This window comes from Stegodyphus dumicola, chromosome X1 (genome assembly GCF_044657685.1).
Source record: "Stegodyphus dumicola isolate Sdum_Otavi_A_Nest chromosome X1, ASM4465768v1".
Classification (NCBI taxonomy): Eukaryota; Metazoa; Arthropoda; class Arachnida; order Araneae; family Eresidae; genus Stegodyphus; species Stegodyphus dumicola.
Genome location: NC_140780.1, coordinates 168,460,749 through 168,475,275, shown reverse-complemented (window position 1 = coordinate 168,475,275; position 14,527 = coordinate 168,460,749). Strand labels below are relative to the sequence as shown.

General features: G+C 34.3%; 1 protein-coding gene across 3 annotated transcripts in view; it reads right to left on the bottom strand.

The window, feature by feature from the left end:
- Positions 1-14,527, bottom strand: part of Ptp99A (Protein tyrosine phosphatase 99A) — a 391,659-nt gene that overhangs the window by 126,141 nt on the left and 250,991 nt on the right. For all 3 annotated transcript variants that reach the window (XM_085807691.1, XM_085807688.1, XM_085807689.1), the window contains one exon: positions 10,629-10,752. In XM_085807691.1, the coding sequence (XP_085663817.1) occupies positions 10,629-10,752 (124 nt within the window). The remainder of the gene's footprint in view (positions 1-10,628; positions 10,753-14,527) is intronic.

The following is a 14,527-nucleotide window of genomic DNA, read 5'->3' as shown; positions in this document are numbered from 1 at the left end:
CAAGAGGGTAAGTGCATCCTCATGAGAACATCTTTTTAAAAAAAACCTAAAGAAAAAGCTAAAAAGGAACAAAAAATTAACGGTTGAAGTAAGAGGTCGTCACGTGCTCAATTTTTGATCGTTATGTACAGTAAAAAAGAAACACACAGCTTCTCGCAGAGTTAATCACGACTGAGAAAAAATTATGCGTCTCAAAATGAATTAGATCAAATCACATCTTAAACTTCAGATTAATGTTTCGTTCGACAATAGCCATAACCACATAAAAGAGTTGGTTGGCTGGTTAATTAAGGAAAAGCACACAAGAACTATCTGACAAGGAAGCCATATCTTCGTCGAAAACACTTTAAAGAATTCTGGTTTGTATTCACGTTGTACATAATCACATTAAAACCGATAGAAACCGATCACACAAACCGATAGAAAGCCCATGCTTTATCTAAATACCATGTCCGTTTCCTTACCAGGAATCGAAACTGAGTGAGCTAACATTAATTCGCAGCTTTAACAACTCCACAAGAGGTGGACTTTTCTTTTAACTGTTTGGAGAAACATACACAATGTAAAAAACTTTTAGCACATTGCACTTTACTCTGCAAAATAACATTTTATTTTAGCCCATATCAAAAAGTCACTTAATGAGATCATTAAGCATCAGATTTAAGGGAATATAGCCTATAGAGCATTTAAAACACTGGAGCAACATACTTTAACGAAAAGGTTTTATCTATATGTTTTCTCGTCAGCTTTCCAGCGATTTCAGAATTTGTTAGAAAAACAAATACTTTATACTGCATTATTCGCGCAGCGAAAATTTTGCTGGGCCCTTTTTCCAAATTTTACAAATTTGATAGAAAAACAGAGGCATTGTTCCAACTTTATATTGTATCATGATCATCTTCCCTTTTCAACCATTATAGGATTACTATTGATGCATTATTTTATCACTGTTACCATAGCTGAGCAAATTTATCAGGTATTTGAGTTAATGACCAGATCGAGACCTTACGACCAAACCTTATACGGGCGATCTCAACACAAACCACCGACATGGGATTTTCGAAATTTTCTGAAATTCGGTAACATTCGCCAGTTTCCTCTAGAAAGCCCTTCAAGAAAGCAAATTTATCTCTCTTTCTCTTTTCGCTTTAATCAATAAGTTCAGTTTAAAGCTTAGTGTATCAAACCGCTCTAGATGATTAAAATTTATAATTTGCTTTTAAAACCACTTGAAAAAGTAAGGTTAAATTAGAGTTTACTGACAACAAAAAGTATACTCAAGAGCCATGAAAGAAATATCTTTATGAAGCAATTTCTACAGGAAACTAACTCATATACATACAAGCATAACCTGCTCATTCAGTCGCCGGGAAATGAATCCAACATGAACATCGTTTTAGCATTGAATTTAACATCATTTGGTGGCTTTATCTATTCGGCTTCTGATGAGCTTACATTGAAAAACTGATTTCTTGGTGCATTAAATGTTTTATGGTAAAGCGTATGACGGTTTTCTGTCTTACGACGGATGCTTTCATAGAGGACCTTCTAAGGGGAACTTGTCTGTATTCAATCTTCATGTGGAAAAAAACCCATCAAAACTCCATATAATCAGTTCGCTGAGAAGTGAGCCTGGGACCAGTGTCTAGCGGTCATACCCACTCGGCCAGTGGAGGATTACTTCGAAAAATTTGAACATAAACTGATGTTACGGTTACACGAATAATTATCACACACTGAACTATATATCAAGGGAACTGGAATGGCTAGTTCAGTACAGTAAGTGTTCCTGCTGCAAGGCCGAATTTGGGTAAAGGACCGATGAACCCTGCCTCCTCTAGAAATGGGAGGAAAGAAAAAAATTTAGTCCAATATAATAATGTCTAAAAAAATTAAATGTTTAAAAAAATTTAAGTGTCGAATGCACTAAAAAGCAGTTATATCTGAAAATATATTCTTTCAGTATTTTGAAATAAAAAATGATTTTTTTTTCAACCTTCAGAGCCAACTAACATGTGTTATGATTATAATTTTGCAAAGTGGTCGTTCAGAGTAATATTCAGTATGGACAAGAGGAAAAGAATATCTTTTTCTGAAAAAGACATCCCTGAAACTGTTATTGATGCTAGTCTAAGCGTATGATAAGAATTATTACTCTAATATTTACATTATTTTTAAATGTTTTATTAGATCCGTATCTATTACCATTGCAGAAACAAGTTCTAAGTTAGGCAGCTACATCGGTTTTTAAATTGCATTAAAATTACTTCAGAAGATATTGTGCAACGTTTATTATCACATAAGCGCCACAAAACTCCACCATTATTTCTCGAATTCCCAGCTTATGTTCAACTAATGCTAATAGTAAAATCATCCAAACCAAAACTAATATTTTTAAAATGACTTTAAACTAAATTACAGTCTGGAATAAGACTATCCATCAAATTATTTTTTGTACAATACAATGAAAGTGAAAAATATTTTTTCGATTAAATTAACTCCAGCAAATCTCTTTTCGACAGAAAACACATGAAATAAGAAAGAAAGAAAAAAAAAAAAAAAAAAAAAGACGAAAAAAGACATATTAACGTTACTCCTAGCAACATTACTCTTTCGACCAAAAAAAGACGAATTTCTTTTCCCTAAACGCAGCTTCCGTTGAAAGAAGCAGATTACTTCATATAAATACTACGACCAATAACAATCAATTTAGAAAGCACAAGATTAGTTTTCAGGTCAATTGCAAATTTCTATACCCCTAGAAAGCTTCGCGAAACTCCCCGAGCTCATTTGTGACTCAATTTATTATAGTAATTGAGAAATGTAGTAGGAGATAGGAAAAGTAAATTTACTCTGAATAAAATACCTTTCGCTTAATAGTTGAAAAAAACGTAAACTGAAGCTTACTGAAGTTATATCTTCACTTTTTTTTTTAAACACGGATATAAATAATCATGATTTCATTTAATACTTGTTGATTACATTTAATACTTAATAATACATACACCTTGTTTTAAAGTTGAATACATACTAAATTGCATAATATTATTAATAATTAGTTTTATTTTTTTATACAGAATACAACTTACATTGTGAAGCTATTAAAAAATATAAATAAATAATTTTTGGTACACAGTGCAGCTTACATTACGTTTATATAAAAAAAAACGAACATAAGAAAGGATAAATAATAATAATAATATAAAAAGAAACACACGAAAAGCCGTAAAATAGAAAATTCTTTTTTTTTTTTTTCACTTTATTTTCAAACTATTCCAACTTTTTATTGACATTTTTAACTTTTCTGTTTGCACCAAATACCAAACACACTATATCCGAGGATTTTTGTGGGCTACTTTTACAGTTGCAATTTCCGTCAGTAAAATGCTACACACAAATCTTCACGTTTTTCCTTTAAATTTATGTAATTACTTAATTTAAGTAATTCATAAGTTTTTCTCACATAATACATTTTTTTCCTGATTTATCGAACGATTTGGCATCTTTGATTTTTAATATTTTAATACTGATATTGTTTAATTTTATTGGCGATTTATTATTGTATTTTGGCTGTACTTAACAGAAGGCTATATATCATTGCATGCTACATATATTGTAATTAATTTTAGTTATGATGGATCCCAGTCATTTGAGCCTCACATTAGTGTTTAACATACATTATGCTTAATTCTCGTGAATTACGTGTTTCATGAAAAAGATGAGTTTGGGAATATATTATTAGAATTAAACGACATATACAATAAGGATAAGATTAAAAGTTGGGTGAGGGCTTTTCTCGGGAATTCGAATATAAAATATATAAAGAAAAAGTTTTCCTCTATAGTTTACATCAATATACAATGGGGTCAGGAAAGTATTAGGCCACCTTACCAATCTTGCAATGTTAAAATAAAAATTTTAAATGCAGTAAAAATTAAAAACAAATATATTATCTCAAATTCTCTATTTGTACTTATTACATATTATATACAAAAATAAAAACTAAACTCAAAGTCCAAGAAAATTATAAATGAAAACAAAAAGAAGGTCTTAACCAAATACAAATATATATATATATATATTCGTCCATCTGCAGTTAAAAAAAATAAATAAATAAAAAGGAAAATATCAATTTAACCATTAATATTTTGTTTCACTGTCGCTTGTACGTATGAGTGCTTTAAGACTAGAAGGCACTGATTTCTGTCAAATTACTGACAGTTTCATTCTATTCGGTTTAAAGACACAGTTTCAGTCGATTTTTAATTATTTACAGAAATTATATTTAAGAATTGTTACAGATATTCTGTTTATAGAATGGATTCTCTTCAACTCTTCCCATAAATCTTCAATGAGGCTCAAATCTCGCGACTAAACACACGAGAGTTTCATGATGTTCAGGTTAGGTTACTAGGAAATCTCAATGCCACGAAGGCTATAATTGTCTAGGAGGAAACATGCCTTCGAGGAGGGCTTTTAATGGAAAAATGGCTCATATTCACGTTACACATCGGAAAAACTACCAAAACCAACCATGCAGCCAGCCCTTCGCCTGGGATCGAACCCAAACCAGGTCGAACTACCATTATTCAGCAGTTCTTAACCACTCGGTAACTGATAGTCCAAAATGTCCAGGAATACATAAAATATCCACACCCTGATATGCAAAACCCAGCATGTCAGTTCATTGTTCCTAATGGAAAATGAAGTCGTCGTTTAACTTAATTTAGCAGTACTCGCTTTCAAATTCCCTTTTAATACTACATATTGATTCCTAATGCTGTCAATAAATCCCAGTGTAGCCGATTCAGGTGCTGGTATACATCTCAACTTTTATCGAACGTTTTTTGTACTAGACTGTGTTGATCAAGCATTGATCTGGGCTTTCTTGCAAACAATTTTCCTCTTGCTTGTGATAAAAAATTCTAACTTGGATTCGTCGCCGAAAATAACAGTATTTGAGATAATTTTGAAATGTTTTTGCAAAATCCAGTTCTTCTGAAGATTTGCGCCAGTAAAACGTTTTTATCTACTACTCAACAGCTCATAGTACCGTCTCAACTCGCCGTTTCCGTATACATATTCCATTACAAAATTTGCTTATTTTGGTCCCCTCTACCTGCCTTTACATTTTTACGAGGTATATTGGAATCACTCTGTATACTGGATTTCATCAGCAGATTTCACATGAGAGAGTTGTTAGATATGTAAAAGTATTTAACAGCTATCTCAATCAGGGGAAGGCAATCTTTGGGCTACGGCTAAGCATACGAAGGCTATCTGCCTAAAGGAAGTAATCTTTCGTGATGGGACATTCTAAAGCAAAGTGGTATCGATGTTATACGTGGGAAAACGATGAAGATTCCCATATAGACAGTCCGTTCGCTGAGACTTGAACCCACATCGAATTACCGCAGTGATCAGCGATTTTACCACTCGGTCACTGATCTACCAAGAAGTGGGAATGAAGGAACGAAGAAAATTTGGAGAAATTACAACGCACTGTCATTTTCTGCATCTGTAGTAAAGAAGGGGATACTTAACTTCATTTAATGAGAAAAAGGAAAGAAAATAAATTACGAATAAAAAAAATAAAAAATAAATTACGAATTAATTATTATTGAATAATACGAAAGGCAGGGGGGATGAACAAGAATTCAAATCGGTTAAAAAAATGAGAAAACGATTATTAATGTTTGTTCATTTTATCTAACTCTGTATGGCAAAGCATACAAAGCTTACCTGCCTAAGTGGAGGGATGATTTCACGAAGGATTAACAGTTATTTGACTCATGGCGAAGCACACGAGGATAATCTGTTTAAGGGAAGGGATGCTTTTCTGGATGACTTTTAAGGGAAACTGCTCATATTCAAAATACGCTTGAGGGAAAACTATGAAAATTCCCTTGCAACCATCTTGTTCGCCAAAATTTCATTTAATGAGAAAAAGGAAAGAAAATAAATTACGAATAAAAAAAATAAAAAAATAAATTACGAATTAATTATTATTGAATAATACGAAAGGCAGGGGGGATGAACAAGAATTCAAATCGGTTAAAAAAAATGAGAAAACGATTATTAATGTTTGTTCATTTTATCTAACTCTGTATGGCAAAGCATACAAAGCTTACCTGCCTAAGTGGAGGGATGATTTCACGAAGGATTAACAGTTATTTGACTCATGGCGAAGCACACGAGGATAATCTGTTTAAGGGAAGGGATGCTTTTCTGGATGACTTTTAAGGGAAACTGCTCATATTCAAAATACGCTTGAGGGAAAACTATGAAAATTCCCTTGCAACCATCTTGTTCGCCAAAATTTGAATCCGGGGCGAACTACCAGTGTTCAGCTAGTCTAACAGAACTGGGTTTACTCATTTTTTACATGAGCAAAACGAAAAAAAAAAAAAAAAAAAAAAAAAAACGGCCATACAGTCATTCATTTTTACTCAAACCCGAATCGACTTATCAGTGTGCAATAATTTTTATCACTCGGCCATTAGTGGGCGCTTCCATTAAACGTGAAAAGTTTCGAGGAAATCTGAACGTCAAGTGAAGCGTTTTTGTGGGGGGGGGGGGAGATAATTCTCGTAAAAAATAAAACTTTAAAATATGCTTAAATTTATACTATCAGCTGGCAGATGATGAAAATAAAGTTAGAAATCTATGTTTTAATACTTTTAGCGTCAATAACAGCAGAAACAGCTTGGGGAGAAAAGGAACCATTAAGGAGATGCTTAGATTCCATTTCGACTCCAGAATTTTTTTAATGCCATCTTCAGCCATTCTGGGGTACAATGATATAAGTACAATACTGTTCTTGTGCCGTGGCACATCTAAAATACTTTCCTGCACAAAACAATTGCGCAGTTTTCTGACTCGTTTCCAAGGGATTCCCTCTACTGCAAGAATGAATGCATTTCTGTATGAGAAAAATCCCAGGATATCCTGTAATATCAACAAAGTAGCAACAGTCAGTTTAAGCTATGCAAATTACCTACATCACCATAAACAATAAATACCCTTGTTGCTGAAAAAGCTCAAGCCAGATTTGCCACAGGACATTACTTGCCTTGCCAAAATAAGGGTTTCAGCAACGTGATTCCCGTCATTGGCCTCGGATTGCCCCCAAGTTCCATTTAAACCGTACCCCGTCTACAATAAATCTCAGACTCTAATTTGTAGCGTGAATAACACATTCGCTTTTTTTCTAACTTATATTTGATATGGCTTAATGCCATCTCTTCTTCCCTTTCACTCCCAGCCCCTAAAAGTGCCATTTTGTCAGCTGCCTTACACCCACCGATTCACTCTTTCCCGTTTCATCCGCTGTTCGAAGAGTTACTTTACAATAAAGCGAACATCTGTTTTCATCAATTAAAATGGTTAAGACTAGATGACTCTTACTATTTTGAAATGACTTTTTTAGTTTTGGATTTATAATACTTACTTAATACTACCTTTACACAAATTATTCTGAGCAGAATAATGAATTTCAGATTTGTTCAAAATGTGTGTATCTGAATCTAGTTATGTTTTGGTATGTATAGTATACAGTGTCCTCTTTTTTTTTTTTTTTTTTTTCCATTTCATGTACTACTTCTAAAGCAGTAGAACGACGATTTCACTGCTTTGAAAGAAAACAAAAATGTAACAAATGTATAAGTACGTTTACTGTACATGCTTTATTGAAAGTACAGTGAGCCCTCTTGAAATGCGATCATCCACGGTTTCTCCGAAAATACAGCGTTTGTTGTTATTAAATTTTTTTTTTAATGTATATGATCTAATTTCAAATATTACAGCTGCATGACCATGCTGTAAATTCAAGTTTCGATAAACTCATGATGACATTTTACAGCGAGATGAATTAAATATATCAAAAGATAAAATTCGGAATAACCACATATGATTAAAAATATAATTCCAAGCCTGTACCATCGTTTTAAATTACTTGACAACAATTGGTGTATTAATCAGATTGTTAAGTGTAACAAGCCAACTGGCATTTATCACACAGTGTTACCTGTCTCAACAAATGACCCTCTAAACAACGACATTTTGAAAAGGGGATGAATTGGGGAGAATAAGAGAACTGATTCGGGGATGGGGAGCAGCAGTGGGCGAAATGGGAAAGATTTTGTCAGTAGGGATTTACTGATGAGGCAGATGAGGGATAGCAGAGTATAAAATGGCATGATTTTGACCACAGGATGAAAAGGGAAATCCCCTTCGATACGGTACCCGCCTTCCTCTCCCATAATATAATAAGCCAATAAGTAAATATGAAATATTCATTCCCCAAATCAAAGCCTGCTTTCCTATAACGTAGCCGAACAAAGCATAGTATAAAATATTACGTTTAAGAGAGGTAGAGAATTTTTTTACTGTTTCTACATTAAATAATCAACCATTTAACGTAAATAACAACTTCAAAGCATTGCAATTCTGTGCAGTTCCCAAATAATTAGTACGTAGAAAAATCAGGGGAAAAAAGAATAAAATATGTATTGTTACAAAATATTAGTTACAGAAAAATGCTTAAAGACATGATGCGATTTTTAATAGTAATTTCTAAATGATTCTTTCACCAAAGTCTACACTTTAATTATCTCTCTCTCGAGTCAGTCTGTTGATCTACTACATTTTTAGCAGCAGAAAGCATGAAAAATTAGCTATATCCTCGCCAGGACTCTAATCACGTATCTTTCGATTGCTAGCCAGACGTGTTACCACTTACACACGGCGAGAAGGCAATAATTTTGATCAGAGAGATTTAAAAATCCCATTTTAATTGTACGCCTCAATACAACTACAGTGGTACTTCGGTATACGTCATTAATCCGTTCCAGATTATCGGACATGTACCAAACAAACTTTTCCAATCAGAAATAAAGGAAAAATAATCGATCCGTTCTTACAAAAAATCTGATGATTATTACTATGAGACAGTTTAATACTAAAGCACAAATGCAGTGGCTGAAATACTATATACTGTACATAAATGAAGCACGGCACATGACACTTTACATAAAAGTTCTTTTATCCAGACCCAGAGCAATTTTTCAACGTTTTAACATCTCTGACCTTCGGCAATCTATTCCGCCCCCTTCGCAAAGTTAGCCGAATTAACAGCGGCTTTATTCTTTTCAGTTGCACACAACATCTTACTCGGCATATAGCATGCAACAGCTGTGTCTCGGATACGCATGCTATCTTTATACCTTCCAAGATTCTTTTTTTTTTCCGCCTTCATAATGATCCTAATAATTTTCTTCGTTGCTTGACTCTTGTAATTAACTTTCCTAAAATTTACTGTTGATAAATTTTAAAAAAAATTCGTACTTACGTATTAACGCAACCCCCTTAGCAGAAGTTGTCACATTTTCGGAATATGCCAAACTCTGGTAACCATGCGTATAACCAGTTTTCCGTCAACTTTGCTCATAAAAATCCTTCAGTCAAGCAACGCCGCCATTTTTGGTACGAGTTTTTTTTTTTAATTTTTAATTAATTAATTTTGTTATTCAAAGTTCCAACTGTTTTTATAAACAAATTGTGATATTTTTTGCTTTAAACTTAGTTTTGAAATATAAGGTTGTGATATTTGCCAGAAATGGAAGAAACTGCGGTTAAAATTTCTGCAGGAATACAGAATTTTGCTAAAACTTTTCTGAAAGGAACAACGAGGAAATGCGTTACTCGATTGCTGAGGATTGCACGAAGACGAGTTTCCGCAATTCTCTGATGTTTTTAAAGCGAGAACAGATCCCTGTGTACTTCGAGAGAAGAACAGCGCAAAAAATTATAGAAACATTTGAAGACGAACTTAAGGGTTTTATTTTTTTTTAATGTATTATGTATTCCTTATTAAATCTGTATTTTAAATTGCTAAAGTATGTTTTTTTTTCATATGCTAATCATGTTTACCGACTTATGATAAATATCGATTGTTTGGGAATATTTCTAAAAGAAAAAAAAAAGGGGCGCGAAATCACCAATTTGCACCCGATAAGTGACTTTTACCCTTTCATCTGTAAAAAATCGTCAGATTGCACCAAGGTGGTTGCATTAACATGTAAGCAACAAAAATTTTACAAGAAAAACACAAAATCTCTTGCAAATTCACGGTTGCAGCGCGGGTCGTTAAATGTAAGCAACACGCACACTAACGCTGACGGGCAATTGTGGCATTGTCTCGAAAGAAGCAAACAAGGCGCAATCGTTAATCATCGAACTCGAGTCGTATTCCAAACAAATATCATATAGCAAACAAAATTTTTCTCCTCCAAACAGTACGTATACCGAATTGGACGTATTTTAAAATGGATGTATACCGAGGTAACACTGTGTTAGGTTTTACAGAGCAAGAGAAAAAAGTAAAATCAACTATTGACTCGAATCACGGATCTTTCGACTGATCGCTGGACGTGTTACTGTTTATACCACAAGAGCACGCACTGGGGAAGGGAAGGAAGTAGTAATTCCTTACATGTTTTTTGGTCAGAAATTTGTAAAAATGTTTAAAGTTTACTTAGAAATCGAAGCACTCGGGAAGCGAGTGATAACAACGCTGAAACAATCGTTCATAATCTAAGACAGGATAGTTAAAAGGGGCTAAAACTTACCTGACGTGTATAATGTAGTGCAGAATTGGACTGTTGTGGTTGTTAACACTGGGTGCCCAAGACAGATTAACTGAGCGGGACGTGAAACCCATGATCAGCGGCATTCCAGCTGGATCCGGAATATCTGCAGATAAAAATAATACCTAAGTTTCACTCAATCATAATGAAAATTAACAGACAACAGAATCAGTGTTTACAATCCCAGATTAAAGACATTTTTACTAATTTTAACTTTAAAAAAAAAAAAAAAAAAAAAAAAACAGAAAAAACAGAATGTGGTAGGCTTCAAATGAAATCATCTAAATAAAGGCCTGAAAATAAATATCAAATAATAACAATTACTTACACGTTATGTTGTTATGTTACCTTTTATACTACGACAGTTAACCTTATGAAACAATTAAAAGTTAATATAAGCAACATTAATTTCTACCTGGAGTAGCGTACGCGGGAAAATCTAGCAGAATTTGTGAAAATTTTCCAGGTCATCAGAGTTATTACTGAATTTAAAAGCAATATCTATTTTTTGGTTCCTTAACTGACGTACCAACCAATATTACTGACATACGAAAAATCAAAGCATATGAGGGTTATCTGCTTAAGGAAAAGACGGATTCGTGGATTGCTTTCTAAAGGGAAACTGGCTTGTATTTAGTATTTTACGCATGGTGAAAACAAATGAAACGCTCATGCAGCCAGCCTTTCGAGGGATAGTCAAAAAGGAGTATTGGAAATTTTATGAAGTGAGACAAGTGAAAATTTAAAATTCGCAAATTGACAGTTAATTACAGAGTTGATTTTGAGTTAGTCATTAGTTGAGAGTACAAACATTTTGGTTACTTTTGACGCGAATACTTATATTATCATAAATACACATTATGTTTAGAAATAGACAAAAGAGCAACATTAGTCTTATCAGGACTACTATTCCTCCTTATCTGCTTTGCAAACATGAAGTGTCCTGATGAGACAGTGAGTCTGACTAGAAACTATGTCTTATGGAGTTAAAAGAGACGACAAGATGAGAAGGGTTTAATTCCCCTTTATTCTCCGCGATATTACAGGCGCTCCCGCGCTTCGGGATACAAAGACCAACCACTTGTGGTGTGAATGTAAAAATATAACCACTACTAACACAACTACTAACTAACTAAATTTAAATAAGAGCTAACTTTGAATACTTGATACAGATGACTAACACTAAGGTTGGCCTTTTAGTTTATTACATATTGTAGAGACATTAGGTATACTTTTGGAAGTAGGAAAGATGAAAAATAGCAACCGCCTTCGCCGGAAATCGAACCACGGACCTCTGAAATACCGGCCCAGCGTGAAAAACCACTACACCACGAAAGCACGCTAGGAAAGTGGGAGAAATACCTTATATACTCCCCTTTTTAAAGGGCGACTGGGGTTTTCAGGGGACCCAATCGCCAAATCCTGCGTGTGGAGAAACCTCATCCAACACCCTTTTAGTTCGGGCGCCACCGTAGAGTCATTAGGAGTTTTTTGAAAGCAGGAGAGATGAAAAATAAGCAAACGCCTTCGCCGGGAATCGAACCACGGACCTCTGGAATACCGGTCCAGCGTGCAGACCCCCACTACACCACGAAGGCACGCTAGAAAGGGGGAGAAATACCTATCTAGAAATCTAGAAAGGGGGAGAAATCCGAGCGCAAACTGCGGAAAACTACAATACTGTTGCGTGCGTACGGGTTCGTTATGAAATGAATGCACAAGTCCGATGAAAAATGAACAAAAATTTATTATTATCACAACAAAAATGCTTCAGTTTTCTCAAATTATCATGCAGTATTACAATATCTCACAGTAGTTATCTTTTAACTACTCAAATGTCCAATAGAACGTAATTCAAAACAGCTAAAGAAAGCTAATCCGCGAATCGCTACAATCAACAAGAGCAGTTTTCTAAACAACAACAAACTAAGCAACTACTATGAACTGAGAGGTTTTCCTCCTTTTATATGATTTTTAAATCGCGTGCGAGAATTTTCTCGTACTTTCTCGAAATCAAAAAGACATATTTATTTATTTAATGTTAAATGCACGTGCTCTTGTATTTTTAATTTTCCGGCTTAGCTTTCTTCTTTTAATATTCGTCACGTGCTGCACTGCACGGGAAATAAAACCATTTAATTTATAATTGAACTAACATTAGCTATTTAAATACCAAATCCGTAACAATACGTTTTAAATATTAAGAGGACTAAACCTCTGGCCTTAAAGGCAGACAGGAAGTGATTGAAAGCTCGCGTGGAATACAGTGGCAAGGAGGCTCACTCTCTCTCCAGCTAACTTTGTTCTGTTCTTGGCGAAAAGCCACAACTTAAATACTTAGCGTTAGCAAGTACAATTTGCATAAACATATTCAAGCGTTTATTCTGGTGGAAAGTGGAAAATAAGAGAGGACAGAAAAGTTTTAAAATAAACGTTAGTAAAACTTAAGATCCTTACAGTATGGCGTAGATTTTGAATAAAACTCTATCGATTTCGAGAGCAATCATGCACAGGAGCAAAAAACTGTTTAAAGCAAAAAATTTCTTGCTTCTGAAGAGGAGGGGGCATGCGTCTGATCGCGCACGAAATCGAAAGAGTTTTATTCGAAATCTACTCCAAACCAAGTTTGCTCTTTTGCCTAATTTTACACTGCCGTATTCTTCTTCAAGTTTGACATTATACTTAATTTCCTTAATTGGAACCTAGTTTAAAATTTAAATTAAAGAGCGGATTAAGCTTGAAAGAACTTTAAATTAGAGTAAGCTAAATACGGGAAGAAGTAAAGTATATACAGATGCATTTAAAGACAGCCTTTGATAAAACATTTATGAACGCACAGTATAAAACTGCATTCTGTGTTTTTTATATCTAAGCATGCGGGTAACTTAGTATCAAACGTTTCAAACGATTTCATTTCGCATATTAGATTATTGGGCGCTATCTCGTATAGATTTACAACCCCCCTCCCAGTGAACGATTTTCGATACGTATGTATGCATGCATGTTTTTAAGTATTAATACGTAGATTAAATACTTTACGAAACTGTAGATCCTTTCAGGGAATTATTAATCTGATGTGTATTTTATTTAATAATAATTAAGATGTATGCAATCCAGAAAAATGTAAATTACTTCCTTATAATTTAAAGTGGTTCCTTTCATTCTATTACATAAGCAAGTTCAACAGCTTAGTTTTCCCCATACGGTCATTCGAGCAGCACATTTGTTTTTGCGCAGAGTTTTTATTCGTATATAACACGGAAATTTCATTTTCAAGCCTTTGGTTTCTGATTACTCTGTTTCATTTATTCTAGCTTGCGTTTTGATTCGCAGATGGCCTTAATCAATAGTAAAACGAGCTTTTTCGTTTTCACTCTTTTATGTGGTGCGAAACACATGATTTATTTTGGGTAATAATTTACTTTTCTTAGTGTAGTTTAATAACAAATATTTTATTAACTTTTTATTAAGTGAAAATATTAGACATTTAAGTTGTGTTTAATATAGTTTATATATCTTGTGCATTAAAAATGGATGAATACGGATTTCGTTTAGTTTATTTAATTACGGCAAAGCACTCAAGGGTTAGTTCCCTAATGGAAGGGATGTCTTCGTGGAGGACTTTCTAAGAGAAACTGGATCATATACACGTGGGGAAACCCACGAAAACGCCCATGCAGCCAACCCGTTTACAGGGATTCGAAACCCGGACCGAACTACCATTCCATTCCATTCCATTGACGGAAGACGCGAGCACTGTACCTTTACCATAGGGTGAATCAGTTCAGCACCGCGCCCCCAAAGATCTAGAGCAGCCAAAGAGGCCACACGAGAGCCGCGCACAGAGAGCCCAAGCCCAACGCCGGATCCACCCAGGGTAG